Below are 27,968 nucleotides of genomic sequence, written 5' to 3' on the forward strand. Positions count from 1 at the left end.
ACATAAAGTCATCAGTTCACCAGCAGCTCTAACAGACCAAGAAGCTACAGAACAGCAACCATCCTCGACTCTCCAGCAAAACAGTTACATCAGAACAGACCATCAAAAACGTAAAAACATCTTCAACAACAATAGCAACCGTCAGCCAGACTCAGAAAACAGTCAACAGTCAGACTTAGAATACTTCAACACTAACTATGTAAGTACCTATTTTATTATTTTATTAAAACTTTTAATCTTTACTCCTATTTTAAAAAAAAACTAGAAACAGAATAACAATGATTTAAACACATCATCATTATAATAATATAGTTTTATGATAATATTATCTATGTTTATATATTATATGATAAAATGTTAACATCATATTTATAAGATAGTAATTACATTTTATTACACATCAGCAATCTACTATTAACGAACATAACCTTAAAAATATATACCGTCTCTATCACCATAGAACAGTTAGCACTATCACCGCTTAATATTATCACCGAACGCAATATTTATTATTTTATAATATTTGATATCAATAATATAAAAAAATGTTATATTATCATAGTATAATATTCAATATTTACATAAAAATATTACAATTTGAGCTAAGTTTTTATAATTGAAATAAGTAGTATAATATTCTTATTCTAATAAGAATTCAATAAGACTGTCTGCTATTAGATATAAAAAATATGTCTATCTATAATGAATTGTATGTATTCATTTAACATTGAACACAGTTATAGTAATATATGATATGTGTTCCTATATTTTAATCTTCATGATTATGTTTTTATAAAGTTCATTTAATTTAGATAAAAATTAAATTATTTACAATACAGTTGGTTAATATATTTTATTACATTTTTTTTCTATATTAAATTGTAGGTATTCATTTAAAATTATTCAAAGGAAAAAAATAAATTTAATATACAACAAATACACAGGTATAAGTAATAGATGATGTGTGTACCTATATTTTTAAACTTCATGAATATCATAGTATAATATTCAATATTTACATAAAAATATCTCAATTTGAGCTAAGTTTTTATAATTGAAATAGGTAGTATAATATTCTAATTCTAATAAGTATTCAATAAGACTGTCTGCTATTAGATATAAAAAATATAGTTATCTATAACAAATTGTATGTATTCATTTAACATTAGACAGGAGAAAAAATAAATTTAGTATACAACAAATACACAGTTATAAGTAATATATATTAATATGTGTACCTACATTTTAATCTTCATGATTATATCTTTTTATAAAGTTCATTTAATTTAGATAAAAATTAAATTACATACAATACAGTTGATTAATAATATATTAGATTATTACAGTTTTTCTATATTAAATTGTAGGTATTCATTTAAATTATTCAAGGGAAAAAATAAATTTAGTATATAACAAGTATACAGTTATAAGTAATATATATTTGTGTACCTACATTTTTAAACTTCATGATAATATTTTTATAAAGTCCATTTAATTTAGATAAAAATTAAATTGTGTACAATACAGTTGGTTAATATATTTTATTACATTTTTTCCATCTATCTTTATTAAATTTTATGTATTCATTTAACATTATTCAAGGGAAAAATAAATAAATTTATTATACAGCAAATACACAGGTTTAAGTAATATATGATGTGTGTACCTATATTTTTTAAACTTCATAGTATAATATTCAATATTTACATAAAAATATCTCAATTTGAGTTAACTTTTAATAATTTAAATAGGTAGTATAATATTCTAATTCTAATAAGTATTCAATAAGACTGGCTGCTATTAGATATAAAAAAATATATCTATCTATGACAAATTGTATGTATTCATTTAACATTAGACAGGAGAAAAATAAATTTAGTACACAACAAATACGCAGTTATATATAATATGTGTACCTACATTTTTAAACTTAATTTTTTATTTTTATAAAGTTAATTTAATTCAGATAAAAATTATATTATATACAATACAGTTGTTTAACATATTTTATAATTAGATTTTTCCGTCTATGTTTCTATGATTTAACATACTGTGTATTAACATTAATGAATTTGAAATAATATTACAGACAATGGATTCAAAAAACAAAGATGAACTTATGAATAAATATCAATATAATTTACAAACCATGGAATCATTAAGATTAGGGAATATTGAAGATAATAAAAATAATATATTAGAAACGAAAGAAATTAATAAAAAAATTAAAGAAATAAAACATAACATTTATTTAATCAGGATATGTTCATCATCAAATGAATTTGAAATCAATAAATTAAGAGATAAATTGTTTTCTTTAAAAGAAAAAAAAAGAGAAATATTTAATAAATATGGTAATAAATATATTGATTATGTTAGAAAAATGGAAATCTGTTATGGAGAAAGATATAGTATGGATATGATGATACGTTGTCAAACATTTCATGACATTTACTTTTCTAAGAAATTATGATTTTAATTTAATGTTTATAGCTATGTTTTTTTGCTTGTAAAAATAAAAACTATTAGAAACGAAAGAAATTAATAAAAAAAATTAAAGAAATAAAACATAACATTTATTTAATCAGGATATGTTCATCATCAAATGAATTTGAAATCAATAAATTAAGAGATAAATTGTTTTCTTTAAAAGAAAAAAGAGAAATATTTAATAAATATGATAATAAATATATTGATTATGTTAGAAAAATGGAAATCTGTTATGGAGAAAGATATAGTATGGATATGATGATACGTTGTCAAACATTTCATGACATTTACTTTTCTAAGAAATTATGATTTTAATTTAATGTTTATAGCTATGTTTTTTTGCTTGTAAAAATAAAAACAATTATTATTTAATGATGATGTGTGTTACTATTTTAATATTTTATTACTAGCAGATAGTTTGCAAATATCTATATAATTTGCAGAAACATGACATCATACATCAAAACAGAAATTAATGAAGTGTTGAAACAACAGGTGGAAAATGAGAAATATGGTGAAAGAGAAGAAAAAAAATTTAAAAAAATGATTAACGATATTAATATTAAAATCAAAAAAACAAACCTGAAGTCGACTAGGGAAAATTTATTAAAAAAAAAAAAAGAAATTAAAGGTGATTACGATGAATCTAATCATATAGGTTATCGATGCCAACAAAGTTGTATATTGCATTTATCATACCTATATGATTTATTAAATAATAATTAAGTTTTTAATTTCTTTTTTTTTAAACTAGTTGCTTAGGTTTGCTGAATATTGTATGATTTATACTATAAAAAATAATAAAGTGATTACAATATTATTATTGTTTATTATATTTTTTTTTTCATTTAATTTATTTTCAGCTTAATTATGAAAAGAAAAATGGTGACAAAACGTCAGCGAATGACATATGCTGATGAAGGAATATTTGAAATTGAAAGATTTAAAAAATGTTCAAAAACTTTTATAGTTAAGAATAATTTAAAATTTTTAGACTACACACTTTTTTTTAACTATACTTTAGACAAAATAATTCCAAAGTTAAAGGAATCATGTCTACAAACATCTATAAAATTTAATTTATATGTAGATAGTGTATATGAACGAATTATCACACAAGAAGTACAGGATATAGCATTTAAAACCTCTAATACACTTGCATGTAATTCCTCTGATTTTAATAAATTACTGAATGGGATGTTCAATAAATTATTAAGTGAAGAAGATGATTTTTTAGCAAAAGCTTCTGGCTGGTCACTTAAAACAATAGATGCATTACAATTGAGAATTAATATAGTAAATCCTCTCAGAGGAGGAACGTATCTAGATCTTCCTGAATATATCAAAGATAAAAGAGCAGTCATAAATGTAAAAAATAATGATGTTAAATGTTTTAAATATTCAATACTATCAAAGTTTGACAATCGTTCAAATAAAACTTATTTTAATAAGAAATATTTTGAAATGTTAGAAAAAAAAAGTGGCTTAGATTTTAAATGTATAGATTTTCCTACACCAATCAGTCAGATAAAAAAATTTGAACGTATAAATAATGTATCAATTAATATTTATAGTTTAAATGATAAAAAACATATTTTCCCTCTATATATTTGTAATACTGAAAGAAAAAAACATTTTGATCTACTTTTGTTTAATAATAATAACACATCACACTATTGTTATATAAAAAATTTTTCAAGATTTATTAGAAGTCAGAAAACTAAAAACTGTTCCAGATTAATTATCTGTAAAAGATGTTTTACTACTTTTAGTGAAAAGCCATGTAAAAGCAAACTTTGGGGTAAGAAAGGGTTGAGTGAACACCAGCATAATTGTAGAAAGAACCAATTAGGGAGACCAATAATGTTTGAAAAGGGGGATGATGATTTTATTTATTTTAAAAACTATAAAAATACACAGAGAATACCAATTGTTATTTATGCAGATTTTGAATGTATTTTAACTCCTAAAAATAAGTCTAGTGAATTTAATAGTTACGAAAAATCTAAAACTTATGCTACACATTTACATGAAATTATGAGCTATGGGTTTTATGTCAAAGTTAACTATGATGTTATATCAAAAGAACTAGTAAAACAGTTCAAAATTCCGAGAAAGGTGGTAATTTATAGAGGTGAAAATGCTGCAAAAAAATTTATGGAAAATATGATTGTTATTGGAAATAATATTAATAAAATTTATCAAACAAATAAACCGATGAATAAATTAACTAAAGAAGAAGAAAGTAATTTTAAAAATACTAAGTTTTGTGGAAAATGTTCGAGACATTTTAAAAATAATAATTTAATTAAAGTTCGAGATCACTGTCATTTTACTGGTAAATATAGACAATGTCTTTGTCTTCAATGTAATTTTGAAATAATTAACCCCTCATTCGTACCAATTTTCTTCCATAATTTATCGTACGATAGTCATTTCATAATTCGGGAACTTGGTTGTAATGATAAAGATATTCACGTTATTCCTAATTCGTCAGAAAAATATATATCCTTTAGTAAAGAAATCGCACATAGATTTAGTATTAAATTTGTCGATACATTCCGTTTCATGAGCGAATCATTAAGTAAACTTGCATTAAATTTATCTGAAGATAAGTTGAGGTTTAGAGAAACTCTTAAAAATTTTTCCATGAAAGCATTAGATCTAGTCACTCAAAAAGGAATCTTCCCTTATGAATATGTCGATAGTTGGAGTAAATTAGATGATACTTTCTTACCATCAAAGTCTGAATTTTATAACTCTTTGACAGACGAAAAAATAAGCGATAAAGATTATATGCATGCTAAAAATATATGGCGAACATTCGATATAAAGACTTTAGGTGAGTATAGCGATCTTTATTTAAAGACTGACGTTACCATACTGGCTGACGTGTTTGAAAATTTTAGAGACTTATGTTTATCTACTCTCAGATTAGATCCTGCTCATTACATGACTGCTCCTGGATTTGCTTTTGATTGTATGCTTAAGTACACTAAGGTAAAATTGGAAAGGTTAAAGGATTACAACATGCTCCTCTTTTTTGAAAACTCAATCCGGGGGGGCATTTGTCAATCAACTAAAAGATATGTTAAAGCAAATATACCAAATATTGAAGGACTGGACTATAATTCGAATGAACCAATCACATGGATTACATATCTTGACTGTGTAAATTTGTATGGTAAATCTATGTTAACAGAATTGCCTTTCAAAGATTTTGAGTGGGTTAATGATCTCAATATCGATGTCACTAAAATTGCCGATGATTCAGAAGTTGGGTATATATTAGAAGTTGATATCGAGTACCCTAAGTATTTACATAAAAGTCATAATGATTTCCCATTTTTACCCATTAATGAGTGTCCTCCTAATTCTAAAGCTAAGAAATTGCTTACTACATTATCATCAAAAAAAAACTATATAGTACATTATAAAAACTTAAAACAGGCGATTTTAAACGGTATTAAAGTGACGAAAATTCATCGAGCTATTAGCTTTTCACAAAGCAAATGGATGGCATCATACATTGAATTGTGTACAACTATGAGAGTTGAAGCTAAAAACGAGTTTGAAAAAAATTTTTGGAAGTTGTTAATCAATAGCGTTTTCGGTAAATGTATGGAAAATGTTCGCGCAAGAACTTCTATAAAACTTGTTTCATCAGCAAAAAAAGCTAGGAAATTAATGGTTAAAACTAATTTTAAAGACAGAACTATATACACTGAGAATCTTATGGCTATTCATCAGCGTAAGGAAATCATTAAATTTGACAAGGCAATTTATGTAGGATTCGCAATTTTAGATGTTTCAAAAACATTTATGTATGACTTTCATTATAATGTAATGAAAAAAAAATATGGTGCTAAAATTAGTTCTTTGTATTCAGATACTGATTCGTTGGTATACGCTATCCAAACAACAAATTTTTTCGATGATTTAAAAAATAGTTTACTACCATATTTTGATACATCTAATTATCCTAAAGACCATTATTGTTTCAGTGAGACACATAAAAATCAACCAGGATATTTTAAGGATGAAATGAAAGGAATAATTCTAAAAGAATTTGTCTCATTAAGACCGAAATTATATGCGTATAAAACTGTACATAGTGTTGAGGAAAAAAAAGCAAAAGGTGTAAAAAAGTATATAATTAAAAATCACATGAAATTTGAAAATTACATGGATATATTAAATGCATTTATAAACCATATAACTGTTGAGAATAAACAAACTCATAGAAAAATGAATTTTATTCAATCCAATAAACATATTGTCCATTCGAAAACTATGACTAAGCTTGTTCTTAGTGCTAACGATGATAAACGTTATATAATGGATGATGGGATTAATACATTGGCTTATGGCCACTATAAATTAAAAAACTTTATATATCCGCAATCGAAATAAACAAAAAGCGCTATCTATCAGTATTATATAATGTTTTAATTGTTAAATGTTTCATGTAAATAAACAAATTTTTATTGTTATCAAAGAAAAACAGTAAAAAGGTAAAATATAATAATATGATAAAAATAATATAATATAAAATTTTATTTTAATATATCTGACAACGTTATCCATGAATTATAACTTGTATCAAAACCTAACCACTTGACAAACATTTTATTCCCAACTTTTTTTATAACACGTTCAACAAGAAAGGTGTTTGGAAAATCAGTTAATTTAATTTCTTGTTCATAAAAACCACCTAAGATTATATTGTTCGATTCATCTTTTAATTGATACGTTACTGGATTTGTATGTAAAATTTTTGAAATTGTAAATATTTCTGTCGTCCAATTTGGTGTGTATCCCTTATCAAATATATGTTTATATTTAGATATTCTTACTTTGTCATTAATTTTAAATTTTGGTTTGTATAATGTTTTGATATTTGTATGTGTGTTAAGTTTAATTTTGTTTGCATCCATTCGAGCTTCACTTGGTGTACATTTAATTGTTCTATGTTTTGTATTATTATAGTTTTGTATAATTTTTGATATTGTATTATACCAATTCCATGTACCTGTTGCAGTAAAATGTTTATATATTTTATTTTTAAGAGTTTGTATTACACGTTCACAAATTGAACACTTAATGACACTGAATGAACTATAATGTTTAATTTTATATTTTTTCATTAAATCTTGAAATTGATTATTATAAAATTCTGTACCATTATCTGTCTGTAACAATTTTGGATTAGCTTTTTTCAATATATTAAACATAGCTTTTGTACATTCCTCCGCTGTTTTATTTTTCAATGCTTCTACCCATACATACTTGGTAAATGTATCAATTATGATTAAAATTAATTTAAAACCTTTATTTTGTCTAGAATGTGACTGCATGTCTATTAAATCAGCTTGCCAGAGATCATCTTTAAACCGTGTAACTACGCTACGTCTAGGAAATATTTTTCTCGCTGGTCGATGTAGCTCATTAGCTATATTCTCTAAGGTTGTCATTATACTATAATATTCCTCTCACGTAATTCTTCTAAAATAGATATGATTTCATTACTAACGCCAGTATTACCAACTCTTTGTGATGATGTTAAAAGATTTAATCTAGTTACTAATTCATTTGGATCATCATAATAAACTAACTGTGTTTGAGGTATTACATCTTTATATAAACCAGAACCTTTCTTAGCATGTGGTGATGCAGTAAAATTAAACATCTTTTCAACTGGAGGATCTACAGACATAGAACTGTTTGCTGTAGGGTTAAAATCAAATGGTTCATTTGTTATGGTTGTATTATTATGAACGTTACTACGTTTAGCACTCGAACTAGATAAATGTTCGTTTAATTGTTTAAAGCTTATCCGAGGAGCTCTAGAGTTATTAATTTTAACTATTTCTTCGTTTAACTGTTTTTCTTCATTTTTCATTCTTTCGTAGAGAGGTTTTACAACGGTCGCCCATTTATGAAACTTTGAGGTTTTTGGTTTCCCATCCGCTTTTAAATGAACTCGAGAAGTTTTCAAAATATCGTAATAAGATTCCATATCTTGTATAGTTGTATTTTTTGGTTCTTTCTCACATAATAAAGACTGTAGTCCTAATGTCCATGTATAGTATTTATTAAGCAGCTGTAAGTTACCATGGCTAAAAGTTACAGAGTAATCTCCTATTTTGTAAGAATCACTAGTTCTATCATAATGTAAACCATAAGATTTATCATAACGTTGTGATTTAGGACGTTCAAAAAAATTTACAAATGTCGAATTTAATTCATCATCTTCATTTTCTCCACTAGTGTATGAGGTTTCTGCATTTTTATAATCAGCTAGTTGTAAGATACACGATGTATTTTTTTCTATTTTTGTACTGAGTGGTTCAGTTATTGGTTTAAATGCTTCACGGAAATAGTTATCTGAATCTATAATACCACGTTTCATTTCCATTATTTTTCGTTTAATATTTTTTTTTGATATTATTAAATTTTTCAGCAAAACTTTTTCTTTGTTCATAGTAAATAATAAACTCAATATTACTGTATCGTATGACCACTGACAAGACTATGTAGATAATAACAATGTTACATTATATATATATTATATATATATAATTATTTTATTTTAATAAACGTATAAAAACCACATCTATATCTTCCTTCATTCATTTCTCGAGTTTTATCAATAACCATAAACCCATAATCACTTTGATTCCAACATAAATGAGAAATTTTCCGAAATTCTGAGAAATCCATATCTGTCGACGAATGATCATTGAATATATGACGTAAATTCATGTCATCTTGTTTCAGAATTATTAAAAAGTTTGAGTTATCTCTTACCAACTGTTTTGGTATTTTAGAATATGTTTGTGCTAAATGAAATACGGAGCTAGCACCTGAATGTCTACAGATGCTAAAGTATTCTCTAATAACAGACTGTGAGTCACATATTACATCATCAAAAATTATAATAGAATTTTTCTTAGTTAAGTTAGGTTTTATAACTTTATCTGCGTTTGTAAATATGAACAAATTAGCACCTTGTATATCATCCATTATTTTTTTTAACAAAACATATTTTTCTTGATTAGAGGTTTTAGAGTATAAATAAATATTTTCAAATCTTAACCCGTTTTCATGTGTGATTAGATTGTACATTATATTTGTTTTACCCGATCCACTAGGACCAACTAATATAGCACGTATAGTATCAGGTAATAACGAACCATGTCTTGATGGTTTTTTCGATATTTGTACATCTACGTTTATTATTTCTAATTTATCTTTCTGTTCAATTAAATCCATTTTCTTATAAATACTCAAAGATTTTTATTTTATATTCAGTTATTGATGATGCGTTCAACTCGAAAGTGTAAATCGAAAAAGACTGGTAAAGGTATTGTAAACTCTCTTATAAATAGTCTTCCGTTTGAATCTCATGTTCCAGGTTATCAGTTTTGTGGGCCAGGTACAAAATTAAAAAAAAGATTAAATCGTGGTGACATAGGAATAAATCCATTGGATACTGCTTGTCGTGATCACGATATTGCGTATGCATCTAGTAAAAATTTAAACGATAGACATAAAGCTGATGAAGTGTTAGAAAATCGTGCTTGGGAAAGATTTAAAGCTATAGATACTCCTAAAAAGGAGAAAATTGTTGCGTATGCAGTAACAAACGCGATGAAAGCTAAAAGAAAAATAGGAATGGGTTATAAAAAGAAACGTGCTACAAAAATAAAAAATCTTATGATAGCAGTAAAGAAAAAAAGAATGTCTAAGAAAAAAAATGGTAGCAAAAGACTGATTTTACCACCGAGACAAACAGGAGGTGTAATTCCCTTAATACCTATATTTGCGGGATTGTCAGCACTTGGTAGCTTAATGTCTGGAGGTGCTAGTGTGTATAATGCAATTCAAAATTCAAAAAGAAAAAAAGGTAGTGGTTTAAATTTAAACAAAAACAAGGTATGGAAAAAAAACTGTTAAATACGCTACCTAACAGACCGCTTTCGTCAGAAGATATTATAAAATGTATAACAAAGTTGAAAATCAATCATTTCCGTGGAGTGTTTTCCCGTGATAACTTACCTAAAAAACCGTATGTAAATGAATGTGGTATTTTAAACTTAGATATATCTTCAGGTAATGGAAGTCATTGGGTAGCGTTTCATAAAAATAAAGATAAAGTAGTATATTTTGATAGCTTTGGTGATTTACCTCCACCAATTGAATTACAACACTATTTTAAAGAGTATAAAATAATATATAATTATTCTAACTATCAAGATTTCAATTCATTCAACTGTGGACATTTATGTCTTGAATTTTTATTATGCATGAATCTGTTACATTAAGTTTGACTGGAAACACAACTTTATTATCCACGAATTATTTCCCACCTCTTAACGTTTACGAGGATTCGGAAATAGCTTTGTTATATTTGAAAACACGAAATTTATTTCCAAACATAAATTTAACTAATAACCGACTGGAGATAGATGTAATTCCGTCATTAAATCATGCGCATAAACAAAAAACGTTTATATGTATTTTGGAAGAAGGATGTTATGAAATTGAAGATATTAACAACAAAATTAAGAAAGAGTTATATCACTTCAATAATGAATGGGGAACACAGCTAACATTCAACGTATCTATTGATCACGTCGATTTTAGAACATACATTAAATGCAATGGAAGACTAAAGTTAAATGTTCCAAACAGTATAGCATCTGTTTTTGGATTTGAAAAGAGAACCTATGGACCATTACATGAAGATCTTCGTTCGGGAAAAGCTGCTAATTTAAACACAATTAACTCTATAAAAGTTATGTGTAATATAGCACATGGGTCATTCAACAATCAACTTCAAAGTCATTCAATATATGAGTTTTTCCCTAGTGGAAGAACTGGATCGAAAGTAGTTCAGTCGCCACCAAATTTGATATATTACAGATTAAACAAAACAGTCATTAATTCAATAACTGTACAGTTAGTTGATCAAAACAATAATCCGATCAATAACTTTAATGAGACATTGACAGTTGCTCTGCATATTAAGCGTCACTAGTTTCATTATTAAATTTATATCTCAGATATTAGAATGTACGAGTCAGTCACTTTAAGTTTAACCGGGGACAAAACCACATTATCTGCAAATTATTTTCCGTCTATAAACCTTTACGAAGATTCAGAAATTGCTTTGTTATGTTTGCAGACATTTAATTCATTCCCGAATATCAATAAACATAATAATAAATTTGCTATAGAAGTAGGTGATCATAATAATAATAATGATCGTATGTGGTGTTATATTAAACTGGAAGAGGGATGTTATGAAATTAAAGATATTAAGCATCGCGTTAAGGAACAAATAAATATTTATAATGAAAAATTCAAAACTCAGTTAACATGTGACATTTCGGTTGATCCTAACGATTTCAGATCAAATATAAAATGTAATGGAATACTACACTTTGAGATTGCACATAGCATGGCACCTGTATTGGGTTTTGAAAAACGAGAATATAAGCCAGAGTATGAAAGACTCTTATCTACTCATAGATCGGAAAAACCTATGAATTTAAACACAATTAATTCTATAAAAGTAATGTGTAATATAGCTCAAGGATCATTCAACAACCATCTTCAAAGTCATTCGATTTATGAGTTTTTCCCTAGTGAAACGCTAGGATCGAAAGTAGTACAGTCACCGTCAAATTTAATATATTACAAATTGAATAAAACAAATATTGATACGATAACCGTTCAGTTAGTTGATCAAGATCATAAATTGATTAACAATTTTGGTGAGGCATTGACAATCGTGTTACATATTAAACGTTACGGATCTTGATATGGGATTAAAATTCAATATAAATCCGCTACTTCAGATCAGTTCAACTAGTCATAAGACTAAAGTGGTACCGGTAACATCAAATAAAGTAAAAAAATTGACGTTGAAAAATAAAAAAAATTTGCAAGCTCTAGGTTATCAATTAAAACAAAATGCCTGAAAGTGATATTTTAGATATAAGTTCACGGTACGAGACGGATTCTAAAATAACGAAAATTGAATATCATTCATATACACCGTACACAACATCGTTTAATAATAATGATGAAATACGAATATCAGTACAGCAAACAGATGTTTATCCGTATCTACACGAGAGCTTTATTTTTTTAGAAGGAACAATATCTGAACCTGATAAAGTGAAACTGTGTAATAATGGTTATTCATACCTCTTCGAACAAATACGATTAGAAATAAATGGAATAGAAGTAGATAGCACACGTGTTCTTGGAATCACAAGCTCGCTGAAAGGATACTTATCTGGTACACCAGATAACTATAATTGTTACGAAAATTCTGGCTGGAATTTGAAAAATGGAACACAATTAACAAACGATAAAGGTGAATTCAGTGCTTGCATTCCATTGAAATATTGGTTAGGACTGTTTGAAGATTATAAAAAAATATTAGTAAATTCAAGATTGGAATTAATATTAACTCGAAGTCATACTGATTTAAATGCGTTAAGTCTTAAAAGTGATATAGTTGCTGCTTCAGGTAAAGTTGTATTAAATAAAATAGTCTAGAAGGTTCCGCATATTACTGTTGATGATGAAGAAAGGTTAAAGTTATTGAAACTTGTAGAAAAAGAAAAAAGTTTGTTTATTCCTTTTAGATCTTTTGAAACTTTTGAATATCCTGAACTCGGGACTACTAAAAAAGTAGTATGGAACTTGAAAACCGCTTCAAAATTAGAAAAACCACGATTTATTATAATTGGATTACAAAAAGGTCGTAAAAATACAATAACAAAAGATTGTAGTATATTCGACCATTGTAGTCTAACGAACGTTAAAGTATTTCTAAACTCGATTGCATATCCGTATGATAATTTGAATTTAGATTTTTCAAAAAATAATTTTACATTATTATATGATATGTATACATCATTTCAAGAATCGTACTATGAAAAAAGTATACGGAACCCTATATTGAGTCCATCTACTTTTCTATCAAACGCACCCATCATAGTTATTGATACTTCAAAACAGAATGATTCGGCAACAGCCTCAGCAGTGGATGTTCAATTGGAAATTGAAGCATCGGAATCCCTTACAGGTGTAACTGCTTATTGTTTATTAATTCATGATCGTATTGTAGAATATGTACCTTTTACTAAAGAAGTAAGAAAACTTGTGTAATTTTATTGAACAAAATAAAAAAGTTTATTAAATAATTTGTGTTCTTTACTTGAAATATAATTTTTATAAAAATTAGCGATATTTGATTGAAAAAATTTTAAAAAAAGGGGGAAAATAGTTGATACGGTAAATATTTTTGTGTAAGGGGCAAATAGGTGGACAATCTTGTGTAATCACCGTATTGTGTTACGCGGTAAATCAGTGTGCTCCAAGTGAGAATTTTCCGCTTGAAAAAAAAATTTTACCGTGGAAAAGCTGGCTGTGAACATACAAATATATACTACTGACATAAAGTATTATTGGTTTCTAAACTCCAAGTTCCAACAGTATTATGTCCTTCAACTTCACGATCAAAAAATTCTGGCGGTGAATATGCATCCCTCAATGATTTATTTTTTCGTAAATAATTGTGTAAGTATACACATGTCGTGATTACAAGTTCTGCTTTGCTTGGTTCAAGCAGCATTGGTTTTCGAAGCACTCTGAACACTGCTGATAAAATTCCTACAATGTTTTCCACAACTCTTAGGGCTCTAGACAGTCGATAGTTGTATGTTCTTTGATTGATCATTTTTCATGACTTCCGGAATAGGGTTTAAGTATATTCACTGTTAATGTGAAAGCTTCGTCGGCTACAAACTGATTTATTATTCGTTTTTCTTCTTATTATTTAGAATTGTTAGTGTAAAAGGAATAACAGCTATATTCTTTATTCACATAATTAGAAACAAAAAACTTTTATTGTTCTACTACAGGATTACACACTTATGATTTTTATTACATTATTTTGTAAATCTAACCTCAAAGATGGTTGACCATTTTCACATCTATGATAACATAGAGAGTGTTATCACATGTTCCTCTTTTTTTTATATATATATATATATATATATATATGTATATATTTTAATTCATTAAATAAATATACATATTAAAATAATATACAATTTAACAATATTAAGGTTAGATGTTACAATTTGACAATATTATAATTAGAACTTTTTTTTTTACATATATATATATATTCTAATTCATTAAATAATTATACATATTAAAATTACATGGTACACTTTAACAATATTATAATAACAACTTTTTTTTTTTTATATATATCATAAATAATACATGTCTTTGTATATTTAAACTAATTTAACACTTACATATTATATCTTTGTGGTTTTCTTATAATTCTACCCTTCCTACTTACTTTACTTATTACAGTTTCTTTATTTTTAATACCAACTTCCTTCCCTCTTTCTCTTCCACATTCAATATTCTCTCTCCCATCAATATTTCCATTATAATACCTAATATGTCTAGATGTTCTCCTAAATAGCTTGTTGTTTTTGTTCTTAATTATGAATGATCTCGGTTCTTCACACTTTTTAATAATGGTACCTTTTTTCCACACTATCTTTTAAATATAGAATTGAGTCATTTACTGCAAATTTGTTTTCTTTAATTCTCACATTTTTGTCACACTGACATTTTTGTACATTTTGTTGTGCTAACATTTTCGAATAAGGATTAATAGGAATTTGAGGGTATAGTAATTTCTCATTAATGGGCAATTTTGTTCTAATCTTTCTGCTCATAAGTAGCTCTGAAGGAGTGTATTCAAGACCTGCAACTGGTGTACTTCTATAGTCTAGTAAATAAAGATCGATGTTTTTACCTGTTAATATAGATTTTTTAAGCATTGTTTTTGCAATCCCTACACTTTTCTCAGCAAACCCATTAGTTTGGGCATAATTTGGACTTGTTGTTATTACTTTAAATTTCCATTCCTTAGCAAAATCTAAAAATTGCTTACTATTGAATGGTACATTATCCGAAACACATAATTTGGGGATTCCAAAATAACTAAATACATTTTTTAAAACTTTAATTATTGAATCTGCTGATTTACTGCTTAGTTTTTTGATATCTAGCCATTTTGAGTAATAATCATTTATAATTAAATATGACACACCACCATATTCACCAATATCTACTCCTATTTTAATAAATGGTTTGTCGGGAATTGAATGATTTAATAAGGGTTCTTTAAATTTTTTACTTTGATACCTGGCACACAATGAACACTTACTTATAAAATGTTCTATGTCATTTGCCATATTAGGCCAATAATAATAAGACCTGGCTCTTTTAATGGTTTTAGTCATACCTATGTGGGTTTCATGAAGTAATTCTAGTATGAATGCTCTTAATTTAAAAGGTACTATTAATCTGGCATCAAGATAAATCAAATTATTGTTTACTGTTATATCATTTCTAAATTTCCAAAAATTATATAGTTCTCCTTTAAATGCTAATTTTGTTTTATCACTAGGCCAATTGTTATTGTAATATTGCTGTTTAGACGACGACGTCGTCACACACTGTAATCACGGTTTGATAGGGCTTCCGAGTTCCGATAGTCGCCGTGACACATACTCTCTCTCGCAACTTTTCTGTACCGCGTAGTTTGTGTGCCGCGAACAACGGACGCGACCAAGTCCGCGATAAAAATACTACCGCGATCGAATACCGAATGTACCGAATACCGACCGAATAGTAGATCCATTTTTTGACCGTGGCACCGAGTACCAGAATTTTGTGTAGTGCGTTACCGACACCATCACCCCGTGGAACACTTCACCGTCTTGTTCAACAAGCCTGTTCAGCGTCCAAACCCAGCAGTCGCCATCACGGTTTTATATACAATTTTATTATTTATACATATTTATATTTTCCTATGTTTTGTTTTATCTTATTATTGTTAGTAATAATTTTAGTGTTAGTTATTTATTAGAATTTCCACTTGCTGGCCAGCACTATTTTTCTGTGCCCCCATACCATTTACGTAACTGATTTTGTTAATAGTAGTCCGTCGATTCAGATCACGGCAATCTTAAGTACCGGTTGTTATTTGATTTCGTTAAAAAACCTATAGCGAACCTTTTATACAGTCCACTTATACCAAACATCCAAACATTTGGTCCGTTCGGCCTAGGATATTATTATATTCTAAGTGATTACCACTTACCGTTAAAATTTGGAAAAAAAAAACATTAATAATTAGTATAATACTATAATATAAAGTTATACAGATTATTTAAGAAATAATATAGGCATTTGTGTTATTAAATTATTACGTAACACGATAACCAATTACAAAAAAAAAATCTGTGTGAACCGAACTGCGGATGGACTTTGACCCGATGATAATGATTAAAAATATTTACAAACATACATGCCATTATGATTAGTGATCGCAATTAATATAAGGTCAAGTTCATAAGCAATATTATAGTAACGTAAGTAGGCCATTGAGTGTAATAATATATTCGGTACCGTATACACCGTAAATAAACCGTATACACCGTGAGTAAAAAAAAAAAAAAAAAAAAGGGTTTTCTGTGTAATCTATCACTGTAGATCTAAACCATATAAACCAAACTAATTTGCTACCATGGGTATTTATGAAGAGGCGAAGATTCGTCTTAATGACATTCAAAACCGAATAAATAGGATACGTGCAGCTGGAGTTGCATTAGAAAATGAACCGACCAATAAGACTTCATTAACAAAGTTCCGAATGATGTATGCTACCGTCCAACGTTTGCAAGAGGAGTTCGAAGTTCAAATGTCAATTATTATCAAGCAACTCGGAAAACCTGAAAAAGAGCAAAAACCGGAAGACAAAGTGTGCTCACCCGATGAGCTTCGTGAAAAATTCGAAGAGGCATATTTTAGTATCATGACCGTGGCCGACGAACACATACCTGCAAAGCAACTTTTAGGGCAAAATGCAGATGAAACATTTATTGAATTGAATGGCTCAAGGAAGAATACAACTAACTTTATACCTTTGGAAAAATTATCCATCCCACGTTTCACGGGCGACCCTAAGCAATATATGGGTTTTCGTAATACGTTTGATACGGTCGTAAATGATAATTTATTTCTTCAACCGGTTGTTAAGTTCACTTATTTAAAATCGTATTTAGAGGGTGAACCGCTGAATCTGATTAACAACTTAATGCTCAGTAACGACAATTACTTTTTAGCATTGAAAATACTGAATAATCGCTATTCAAATCGTCGTGTAATTGCAGAGAGTTATTTCAAGCAACTCTGGGAGATGAAAAAGGCAGTATTCAATGATGAAAAGTCTATTAGACAAATGTTAAACCATATATCAGAGTCAACCGGTGCATTAAAAAATTTAAATTATGCTACGGATCTATGGGATCCGATATTACTACATCTGTTTCAACAAAAGTTGGATGGACAACTACGAGCACAGTGGGAACTGCTTGTAGACACCAATGAGGATCCAAGCGTTACCGAATTTTTAACTTTCCTAACTAAGTTCTGTAATGCAGCATTAGCAGGAAGTCAATCTGAAGGAGGGCGGGAAAAGTCAAAAACCACATCCCAAACCAAGACTACTGCGTTGCATACAGTTCAATCAAATCAAAAACCGACTACGACAATGCGAAAAGTAAAGTCCGAAAAAGGAAGTTACTATTCGTGCCAGGTGTGCCAGTCGAGACCTGGACACTTGCTGATTGCGTGCCCAGTCTTTAAAGAAAAAACACCTAAGGACCGACATCAAATCATAAAAGAGCTGAACCGCTGTTACTTATGTTTTAGTGAACATAGAATTGCTCAATGTAGTAATACTAGGGTGTGTTCAGAATGTGATGGACGCCACCATTCGTTGTTACATTTAAGAACCACGGAGAGTGAAGAGCAACCGGTGACCGCAAACACGACTATGCTTTCAGCTGCTAATGAGAAACCTGGCCGCTGCCGTGTGCTTTTGTCGACCGTAGCTATTCTTGTTCAAGATGTTAATGGTGATTACCAAGAGTTTCGAGCGTTGTTAGACGGTGCCAGTGAAAGTAGTTACATGACGGAAGTTTGTGGAAGGAAACTAGGTTTAGCACGACAGAAATGTAATTTAGTGGTTCGAGGAATGTCTGACGTGCAGGTAGCATCTATTAAGTCTCACGTCAATTTAAACCTGCGCCCCTTAAGAAGCAATACTCCTGAAATAAACATCAATGCTTATGTAGTTCCTCGGATAACAGGGTTATTACCATCAAGACGCGTATGGAAGGCCGAATGGCAACATCTAAAGGGACTTGAGTTGGCAGATCCCAGGTACGACGAGCCAATTCCAGTAGACATTTTACTCGGCGCTGATGTCGTTCCCTATGTTACTCGAAGTGGTCGTAGAGAAGGTACAGGGACGGAGCCGGTTGGGCTTGAAACTGTGTTTGGATGGACACTTATGGGAAACACTGGAGCTACAACCATGGAGACAGCCAACACATTCGTAACTGCATTGGAGGAGATTGATTCAACACTACGTCGTTTTTGGGACCTGGAGGAACTACCAAAAATCCAGCATCAGACCCCCGAAAACATAAAATGCGATGAGTTATACACCGCCACAACTACAAGAAAACCAGATGGTCGATACGTGGTGCATCTTCCATTCATACAAAACCCACCACATCTAGGAGAGTCCCGAGCGATGGCCACGCAGCGGTTATACAAACTCGAAATCCGACTAGAGAAGTCTGAAGAACTCCGTCAGCAATATAATGTAGCCATGCGAGACTATCTCGATGCAGGTCATATGAAACCAGTTGACTCAACTGAGACTATGACTTCACACTCCTACTATACTCCACACCATGTAGTACTTAAGCCCGAGAGTTTAACTACCAAAGTACGGGTGGTGTATGATGCGTCTGCAGTTACTTCCAATGGAAAATCTTTAAACGATTGTCTATTTCCTGGACCCAAACTTCAGCAAGACTTATCGGGGATTTTAGTACGATTCCGATTACATTCCATAGTTTTCACTGCAGATATAAGGAAAATGTTTCGCCAAATCGCTATCACTGGCGAACACCATGCATATCAGCGACTTCTATATCGTTTTCAGCCTACAGATCCAGTGCAAGTGTTTGAAATGACAACCGTAACGTTTGGACAGCGTTCCTCGCCCTTTTTGGCCATTCGAACCCTCCACCAATTGGCTGCGGATGAAGCCGCAACCCATCCAGAAGTTCAAAAAGTAATACATACCGATCTTTACGTGGATGATGTAGCAACTGGAACGAAATGTGAAGAATCGGCTCTTCAACTGCAGCAAGATTTAATTAACGTGTTCAAGCGAGGAGGCTTTGATCTACGAAAATGGTCTAGCAATTCCATTGCTCTGCTTGAATCTGTACCACCCGAACACCGACAAACCGAGGCAGTGACCTTTGATGAGCCAACATCAGACTATACAAAAGTACTTGGGTTAAAGTGGGAACCCAAAAATGACACGATAGCTTACCAGTATCAACCTAACCCGGTGAGGTATAGTAAACGAGCGATTTTGTCCGAGATTGCTCGCATCTATGACCCGATAGGTCTTTTGACGCCGGTAATAACCAACCTAAAACGGTTAATGAAGTATTTATGGGCACTAAGAATTGGTTGGGATGAGGATCTGCCAGTAGTGGCCAAGGATGCTTGGACAAGATATCACGATGAGTTGCCTTTTATTGCTTCAGTATGTGTAGCCCGGCGGATTACCGTCGAGGATGCTAACTACGAACTCCATGGATTTTGCGATAGTTCGGAGAGTGCCTACGCCGCCGCTGCTTACCTTCTAGCACGCACATCTAACGGTCAGATCCAAGTTCACTTATTAATGGGAAAATCTAAAGTGTCTCCGGAGAAGAAACTGTCGATTCCTCGACTTGAACTTTGTGGGGCACTACTATTAGCACGTACGATCGATTATCTCCGTTCTAACCTGAAGTCATTACCGATTAACCAGTACTATGCTTGGACCGACTCTATGGTGACTCTTGCCTGGATCAATACACCATCAGCTAATCTTAAAACTTTTGTTGGTAATCGGGTTGCGAAAATCCAAGGACTTACTTCACAAAAGATATGGAGGTACGTTCCATCGGCACAGAACCCCGTAGATTGCGCATCACGTGGTCTTACACCCAGCGAAATTGTTGACCATCCTCTGTGGTGGAATGGTCCGACATTTCTTCGACAACCATTGGACACTTGGCCACAACAGGCAAATATGTCAGATACAGATCGTGTCGAAAATCATTCTGAAGAAAAGTTGATTACCTTACTAGCAACTGCTACACCTACACAATTAGACGAAAATTGTGTGATTCTTTACGCGTCATCCGAACTTTCTAAGGTTCTCCGTTTGGCAGCTTATTGGTTGCGACTACGTCAACGATTGGGTAGGCCGCCCAGGGTGCAATACCAAACCAATCGCCCAAGCGCGCAAGAAACGAGAGATGCGTTACAGGCGTTAATACGATGGGTCCAGCATATACACTTCGCTGAAGACTGGAACTGTCTTAGGCAAAACCGACCGTGTACACCCAAACTTCGCATGCTTGGTGCATACTCGGATCTCGACAATGATCTCATCCGCGTTGGAGGACGTTTGAAGAACTCTGACTTGCCTTATGATGCAAAACACCCGATACTACTCCCAAAACAATCGCAATTAACCATTTTATTGATCGACAATGTACATAGTCTTCATTGTCATCCCGGACCACAAACGACGCAGAATATTCTACACCAGGATTATTGGATCTTATCGGCTCGTAGCGTCATACGTAAACGACTACACCAGTGCATCCCTTGTTTTCAGGCGAAGCCAAAACCCATGAACCCTATGATGGGAGCGTTGCCTCGAGCTCGTGTTGCAAGTATCAAAGCGTTTGCACAGGTAGGAGTTGACTTTGCAGGCCCTTTTCGGGTAAAGGCCGCTTTGTTACGACGAATTCAAGCCACAAAAGGTTACCTGTGTATATTTGTCTGTATGGCAACTCGAGCAGTTCATCTCGAACTTGTAAGCGATCTAACCACGTGCCTGTTTCTATCAGCCCTTAATAGATTCATTAGTCGACGTGGTCGCTGTGAAGCTATATATAGTGACTGCGGCACTAATTTTGTGGGTGCGAAAAACTACTTGGAGGTAATACAGAAATTGATTAAGTCCGACGAAGTAGAGAGAGGTCTTGCGACCCACCAGATAAGATGGCATTTGAATCCACCCGCTGCTCCACATATGGGTGGTCTATGGGAGGCAGCAGTAAGATCCGCTAAGACCCTCTTACATCGAACGATCAAAGAACAAATTCTGACCTACGAAGAGTTGAACACCATCTTTCACCAAATTGAGGCAATATTAAACTCACGTCCATTAGGTTCCATGTCATCAGATCCTAACGACCTACAACCACTAACCGCTGGACATTTTTTAACGTTAGAACCAATCGTTACCATACCGACGCCAGATACAATTAAAACCTTACCAAAGCTGGGACTTCACCAACGCTGGAAACTAGTCCAACAACTGCAACAACATTTTTGGGAACGTTGGCAGCAGGAATACTTGCATACAATTCAAACCAAATCCAAATGGAACAAACTTGAAACCAACCTGGCTCTAGGGGACCTTGTAATTATTAAGGAACCAACTCCACCCCTCACATGGAAAACGGCTCGAGTGGTAGAAGTCTTTCCAGGAGAGGACAAAATAGTTCGAGTCGCCAACGTCCGGACCGCAGAGGGAAAAATTGTAAAACGTCCAGCGGTGAAACTGTGTCGCTTGCCATTAACTTTTGAAGGTAACTAGGTACCTTCAACGGGGGCAGTATGTTTAGACGACGACGTCGTCACACACTGTAATCACGGTTTGATAGGGCTTCCGAGTTCCGATAGTCGCCGTGACACATACTCTCTCTCGCAACTTTTCTGTACCGCGTAGTTTGTGTGCCGCGAACAACGGACGCGACCAAGTCCGCGATAAAAATACTACCGCGATCGAATACCGAATGTACCGAATACCGACCGAATAGTAGATCCATTTTTTGACCGTGGCACCGAGTACCAGAATTTTGTGTAGTGCGTTACCGACACCATCACCCCGTGGAACACTTCACCGTCTTGTTCAACAAGCCTGTTCAGCGTCCAAACCCAGCAGTCGCCATCACGGTTTTATATACAATTTTATTATTTATACATATTTATATTTTCCTATGTTTTGTTTTATCTTATTATTGTTAGTAATAATTTTAGTGTTAGTTATTTATTAGAATTTCCACTTGCTGGCCAGCACTATTTTTCTGTGCCCCCATACCATTTACGTAACTGATTTTGTTAATAGTAGTCCGTCGATTCAGATCACGGCAAACTTAAGTACCGGTTGTTATTTGATTTCGTTAAAAAACCTATAGCGAACCTTTTATACAGTCCACTTATACCAAACATCCAAACAATTGCTTTACTTTATTCAGACAGGGATCATTTATAGTCTCCTTTTGAAATTGTAACAGTTTCTCATCGCTAAACTGTATTTTTTCTGAATTTATACTATGTACAACATCATTAATTGAAATATCATCTTTTATATTTTTAATAATATAGTCTCTACTTAGATAATCAGCAATGTTCATTTGCTTACCTGGAAGATACTTAACTTCTAGATCATATATAGCTAACTTTGTTTTTATTCTTTTTAACCTATTATTCTTAATTTTGTTAAATTCTTTATTCATGATGGAAACAATTGGTTTATGATCAGTATGTACCGTTATACGTCTACCATAAATGAAATTATGAAATTTTGTACAAGCATATAATATTGCATTCATCTCTTTTTCAATTTGAGCCCATTGTTTCTCAGTTTCGGTTAAGCTACGTGATGCATATGAGATTGGTTTATTGTCTTGCATTATGCAACACCCTACACCCGATTGTGAGCTATCTGTTTGTATAACTATTTTTTTATTAACATCAAATGCAGCTAAAACTGGGGCATTCATCAATTTATCTTTAATTTTATTCAATGATTGTGTGTGAATTTCATTCCAGTGCCATTCAACATCTTTTTTTAATAAATTTCTTAGCGGATCAGACATTTGTGCTAGATTTGGAACAAATTTCCTAACATAATTAATGAAACCAAGTAACCTTTGCAGTTCTTTTTTAGAGGTTGGTTCTTTAAGGGATTTTATTGCCTCTGTCCTATCTGTATCAATAGACATGCCCTTATTATCAAATAATAGTCCTAAACATTTTACCTTATTCTGGCAATACTGAACTTTATTTTGATTAAATTTAATATTGTATTTCCTAGTGCGGTCAATGACTTGTTGTAAAATCTTATCATGTTCTTCTTTATTATCTGCTGCTATAATGAAGTCATCAAAATAAATTGTTAAACCTTGAATATCACCAAAATATTTTATATTATATTTTTGAAAAACCATTGGTGCAGTTTTAATACCAAATGGTAATTTATTAAATTTAAGGGTACCTAATGGGCTTGGAAATGAACATAAATTACTACATGAGTTTGTAAGTTCAATTTGCCAAAATCCATCCTTAAGATCGAGAACTGTATAAAAACTTTTATTTAATAACCTAGGAGTTATTTCCTCTAACGTTGGAATAGGATAATTTTCTTCTACAATATTTTTATTTAAGTGTTGGTGGTCTAGACACAATCTTAATCTTTTGTCTGGTTTTTCAATAATAACTATGTTGTTTAACCAGTCAGTTGGCTTATCAACATAGGACACAATACCTTTTTCTAATAATTCTTTTAACTTAATTATAAACCTATCTACAACTGTATGTGGTACTCTCCTATAAGGCGCTGGTTGAGGTTCAGCGTTATCTTTGAGCTGTATATCATACAATTCAGGAATCTTACCAAGCCCAGTGAATACATCAACATTATTTTTTATGAATAATTCTTTTTCTGAACATATCATATCAACTCTTTTTATTAAATCATATTTTACACATGATTCTAACCCTAATATAGGAATAATATTTTTACATTTATGCAGTTGACTTGGTTTTAATATTAAAAACTCAACATTATCTATGCATTCAGGACTTATTATACATTTTATTTGACATTTTCCTAGGCACTCTATCTTATGACCTCCATACGACTCAACATTACATTTATTAGATCTCAACTGTGGTTGTGGTTTAATTTCATTGAAATGTTCCCACGGAATAATATTAACGTCACTACCTGAATCCAATTTAAATGTTATATTCTTATTAATCACTCTTATTGTTTTTGCCCAACTACTATTAATCTGATGCACCTTATATATTGTATCAATTTGAAACATCTCCTCCTCGCTATAATGCGTTTCATGGACCTCTTTTTTCTCTTCGTTGTTTTTATTCTTACAGCCTATAGCAAAATGGTTCATTTTTTTACATATACTACACATCTTACCAAATGCAAAACACTCTCTAGGTTTATGTTTCCTACCAAACTTCTTACAGTTATACTCATTATTTTTATCACCGTCACTTTTCTTAAATACTCTCTTTACATTTTTATTTTTAACATATTTATTTTTAACATATTTATTTTTAACATATTTATTATTATTAGTCTTAGTTAAATTCTTACCTTTCCCATTATCTGTACTCTTCATTTTTATCACGTGTACTTCTGATGATGATGCCATTTCTTGAAGTTCTTGTTTAGTTGCCTCTGTGGTTTTACATATTTCTTCTGCCTTGTCCATCGTCAGATTACTTATGGTTAGTAATTTGTCTTTGATTTCTGGATCTTTAACGCCAAACACTATTCTGTCTCGTATCATGTTATCCTCTTCTTTGTATTCACAAGTAGCAGCTAATGTTTTTAATTCAGTGAGAAAATCATCAAAACTTTGGCCCTCTTGCTGTATACAACATCCAAACTTGTATCTTTGAAATATTATGTTCTTTCTTGGTTCGCAGTATTGGTTGAATGCTTGTACTACCGTATCAAAATTAGTTTTTTCTTTCTTTTTAAAATTATTATAAATCTTAACTCCTTGTGGACCAATTAAATTCAATAAGATATTAATTTTTCTTATGTCACTCTCTTCATTTTTATTAGATGCTATTAAATAAATATTAAATTGTTGATACCACTCTTTCCAGTTTTGTGCAACATTACCACTAAAGGACAATTCATGAGGTGTTCGGTACTCCATTTTATCTTTATCCGTTTCAATCGTGGTTTTCTTATAGTATTCTTCTACAACTGCGCCATGTTTTATTATTCGTTTTTCTTCTTATTATTTAGAATTGTTAGTGTAAAAAGAATAACAACTATATTCTTTATTCACATAATTAGAAACAAAAAACTTTTATTGTTCTACTACAGGATTACACACTTATGATTTTTATTACATTATTTTGTAAATCTAACCTCAAAGATGGTTGACCATTTTCACATCTATGATAACATAGAGAGTGTTATCACACAAACACACATGGTACTACTTTTTCTCTCCCATTTAAATTTTTTTAATTATGATTTATTATATATTTTAATACTGAAAATAAAAACTTAAAAATTGATAAATTTTTTTTCGAAATATTCAATATAGCCAATTTGTAAATTTGATTTTCAGAAAAATTTATATGGAAAAACACTTATTTAAGTCAAAAGGCTGATTTTTTACAATTTTTTTAAATATCAATATTTTCGTTAGGTAAATTATAGTAATTTATAGTTTATACATCACATATATTATTAAAATAAATACAATAAAAAAATAATTAGATTTTAACATGCACTTATTTAAAAATGTTCTTATAAAATATTTTTAAAAAACTTTATTATTATTTGAAATTACAAGGTTTCTAACATAAACTAGATCGTAATTTACTTAAAGAAAACATTGATATTTAAACAAATTGTAAAAAATCAGCCATTTGACTTAAATAAGTGTTTTTACCATATACATTTTTCTAAAAATCAGATTTACAAATTGGCTATATTGAATATTTCTAAAACATTTTTTATCAATTTTTAAGTTTTTTATTTTCAGTATTAAAAAACAAAAAATAAAAATGTAGCACAAGTGTCTATGAATTATATTTAAAAGAAATTTTTTTAAAATATTGATTAGAACAAAAGTTATTTCATTTGTTAGAACTCTGTAGGACACTCTGTATATATATATATATATATATATATATATATATATGTAGAAATATTAATTTTTGATTTTAGATATAATAATAATTTTTAGTTTATTAAAAAATGATTAATTATTGGTATAGTATTGTTATTATATAAATAATAATTATACATTAATGCATATTATTGAGTTGCAATTACAAATAAAATTATAGTATTGATATTAATATATTATTATATTATTATATTATTATTTACAAAAAATGTTAAATTTATGTCACAAAATAAATTATTTAATATTATTTTTGTATTAATACACAAATTGTATTCTCATGGCCAAAAGTAAATTATAAAACATAATTTTAATATTTTTAAATTAAAAAATTATTTCGAAAAGACGTTTTTCTAATTATATTATTACTTTTAGAATATAGAAAAAATAATTTATTGGTATTTAGGTTGAAACATTTAGTTAAATAACATTGCAATTTTCCTACGTTATTAATTCGAATAATAGACAATAACTTTAAATAATATCGTGATTATATTCAGATTTTTATTTTAGATTGAGATAAAATTTTAGAAATGATCTAGTTTATGTTAAAAACCTTGTAATTTCAAATAATAATAAAGTTTTTTAAAAATATTTTATAAGAACATTTTTAAATAAGTGCATTTTAAATGATGTGCAGAGTGGAGTGGTACGGGGTTACCCCGCAAAATGTTTGTCCACTACTCCGCTTGTCTAAACTTTAAATACTTATAACTCATAAACTACTCGTCCTCAATTCGATTTTTATGTACCAAAATTTTTAGAAAAATATTCTGCTTTGGAATATGAAATTAAAAAACTATGTTGCCATTCAAAAAAGTGAAAAACTTAAAAAATGATAAGGATAAAAAATATAATTTTTTAATAAAAGCGTTGGTTTTTTAACAACTTGAAACTATGTAAAAAAATATTTTGAAAAAGTCAATACTTTTTTAAATAATGATGTTTGATAAAAGAATCACCCTGTATATATATATATATAAATAGAAAGTAAAGTTTCCATACCAAAAAACAGTGAAATATGAATCACAATAAAAATTACATGAAATACAATAATGTTATATCTGCTTAAAATTAAAAAAAATGTTCAAAAATCAGTGTTAGTAAATTTTGTAGCTGTCATAATTGCTGTTGAGTAGTTGTTCTACATTACCAACGTTCGGAAAGAAACTCAAAAAAATACATGATACACTGATACATGCATTTAGTGTATCAAGATACAAGATACATCGTGAA

The 27,968-nt window shown here is 30.1% G+C and overlaps 5 protein-coding genes and 1 pseudogene across 5 annotated transcripts; 5 read left to right on the forward strand and 1 right to left on the reverse strand.

Annotated features, from left to right (window-relative positions):
- Nucleotides 1–66: 66 nt before the first annotated feature.
- Nucleotides 67–4,828, forward strand: LOC149063111 (uncharacterized; annotated as a pseudogene).
- A 3,036-nt stretch (nucleotides 4,829–7,864) lies between these two features.
- Nucleotides 7,865–8,974, reverse strand: LOC149063112 (uncharacterized). Its single transcript, XM_089216677.1, has 2 exons — nucleotides 8,278–8,974; nucleotides 7,865–8,217 (listed from the first exon to the last, which is right to left on the reverse strand). Exons 1-2 carry the CDS (start codon nucleotides 8,972–8,974, stop codon nucleotides 7,964–7,966), a joined length of 951 nt encoding a protein of 316 aa, XP_089072803.1. The 3' UTR covers nucleotides 7,865–7,963.
- Nucleotides 8,975–9,569: 595 nt separating this feature from the next.
- On the forward strand, nucleotides 9,570–10,514 carry LOC149063113 (uncharacterized). The gene has a single exon (XM_089216460.1). It carries the CDS (start codon nucleotides 9,811–9,813, stop codon nucleotides 10,447–10,449), a length of 639 nt encoding a protein of 212 aa, XP_089072586.1. The 5' UTR covers nucleotides 9,570–9,810; the 3' UTR covers nucleotides 10,450–10,514.
- A 979-nt stretch (nucleotides 10,515–11,493) lies between these two features.
- On the forward strand, nucleotides 11,494–12,322 carry LOC149063114 (uncharacterized). Its single transcript, XM_089217919.1, has one exon. It carries the CDS (start codon nucleotides 11,567–11,569, stop codon nucleotides 12,317–12,319), a length of 753 nt encoding a protein of 250 aa, XP_089074045.1. The 5' UTR covers nucleotides 11,494–11,566; the 3' UTR covers nucleotides 12,320–12,322.
- Nucleotides 12,323–12,469: 147 nt separating this feature from the next.
- On the forward strand, nucleotides 12,470–13,065 carry LOC149063115 (uncharacterized). The gene has a single exon (XM_089215520.1). The coding sequence runs from the start codon at nucleotides 12,472–12,474 to the stop codon at nucleotides 13,063–13,065; it is 594 nt and encodes a 197-aa protein (XP_089071646.1). The 5' UTR covers nucleotides 12,470–12,471.
- Nucleotides 13,066–17,134: 4,069 nt separating this feature from the next.
- LOC107172688 (uncharacterized) lies at nucleotides 17,135–22,363 on the forward strand. Its single transcript, XM_015522981.2, has one exon. The coding sequence runs from the start codon at nucleotides 17,135–17,137 to the stop codon at nucleotides 22,361–22,363; it is 5,229 nt and encodes a 1,742-aa protein (XP_015378467.2).
- Nucleotides 22,364–27,968: the final 5,605 nt, after the last annotated feature.

The sequence above is a fragment of the Diuraphis noxia genome, unplaced genomic scaffold (genome assembly GCF_037042655.1).
Source record: "Diuraphis noxia isolate RWA-SAM2 unplaced genomic scaffold, SU_Dnox_SAM2 contig0001, whole genome shotgun sequence".
Taxonomy (NCBI): domain Eukaryota; kingdom Metazoa; phylum Arthropoda; class Insecta; order Hemiptera; family Aphididae; genus Diuraphis; species Diuraphis noxia.

Excerpts from the sequence above, each read along its gene's own strand:
- LOC149063112 (XM_089216677.1), bottom strand. The coding sequence starts at position 8,974 with ATGAACAAAGAAAAAGTTTTGCTGAAAAATTTAATAATATCAAAAAAA. Across the intron at positions 8,218-8,277 it reads ATCTAGTTCGAGTGCTAAAC|CAAACAGTTCTATGTCTGTA; the intron begins GTAGTAACGTTC and ends TTAACCCTACAG.
- LOC149063113 (XM_089216460.1), top strand. The coding sequence starts at position 9,811 with ATGATGCGTTCAACTCGAAAGTGTAAATCGAAAAAGACTGGTAAAGGT.
- LOC149063114 (XM_089217919.1), top strand. The coding sequence starts at position 11,567 with ATGTACGAGTCAGTCACTTTAAGTTTAACCGGGGACAAAACCACATTA.
- LOC149063115 (XM_089215520.1), top strand. The coding sequence starts at position 12,472 with ATGCCTGAAAGTGATATTTTAGATATAAGTTCACGGTACGAGACGGAT.
- LOC107172688 (XM_015522981.2), top strand. The coding sequence starts at position 17,135 with ATGGGTATTTATGAAGAGGCGAAGATTCGTCTTAATGACATTCAAAAC.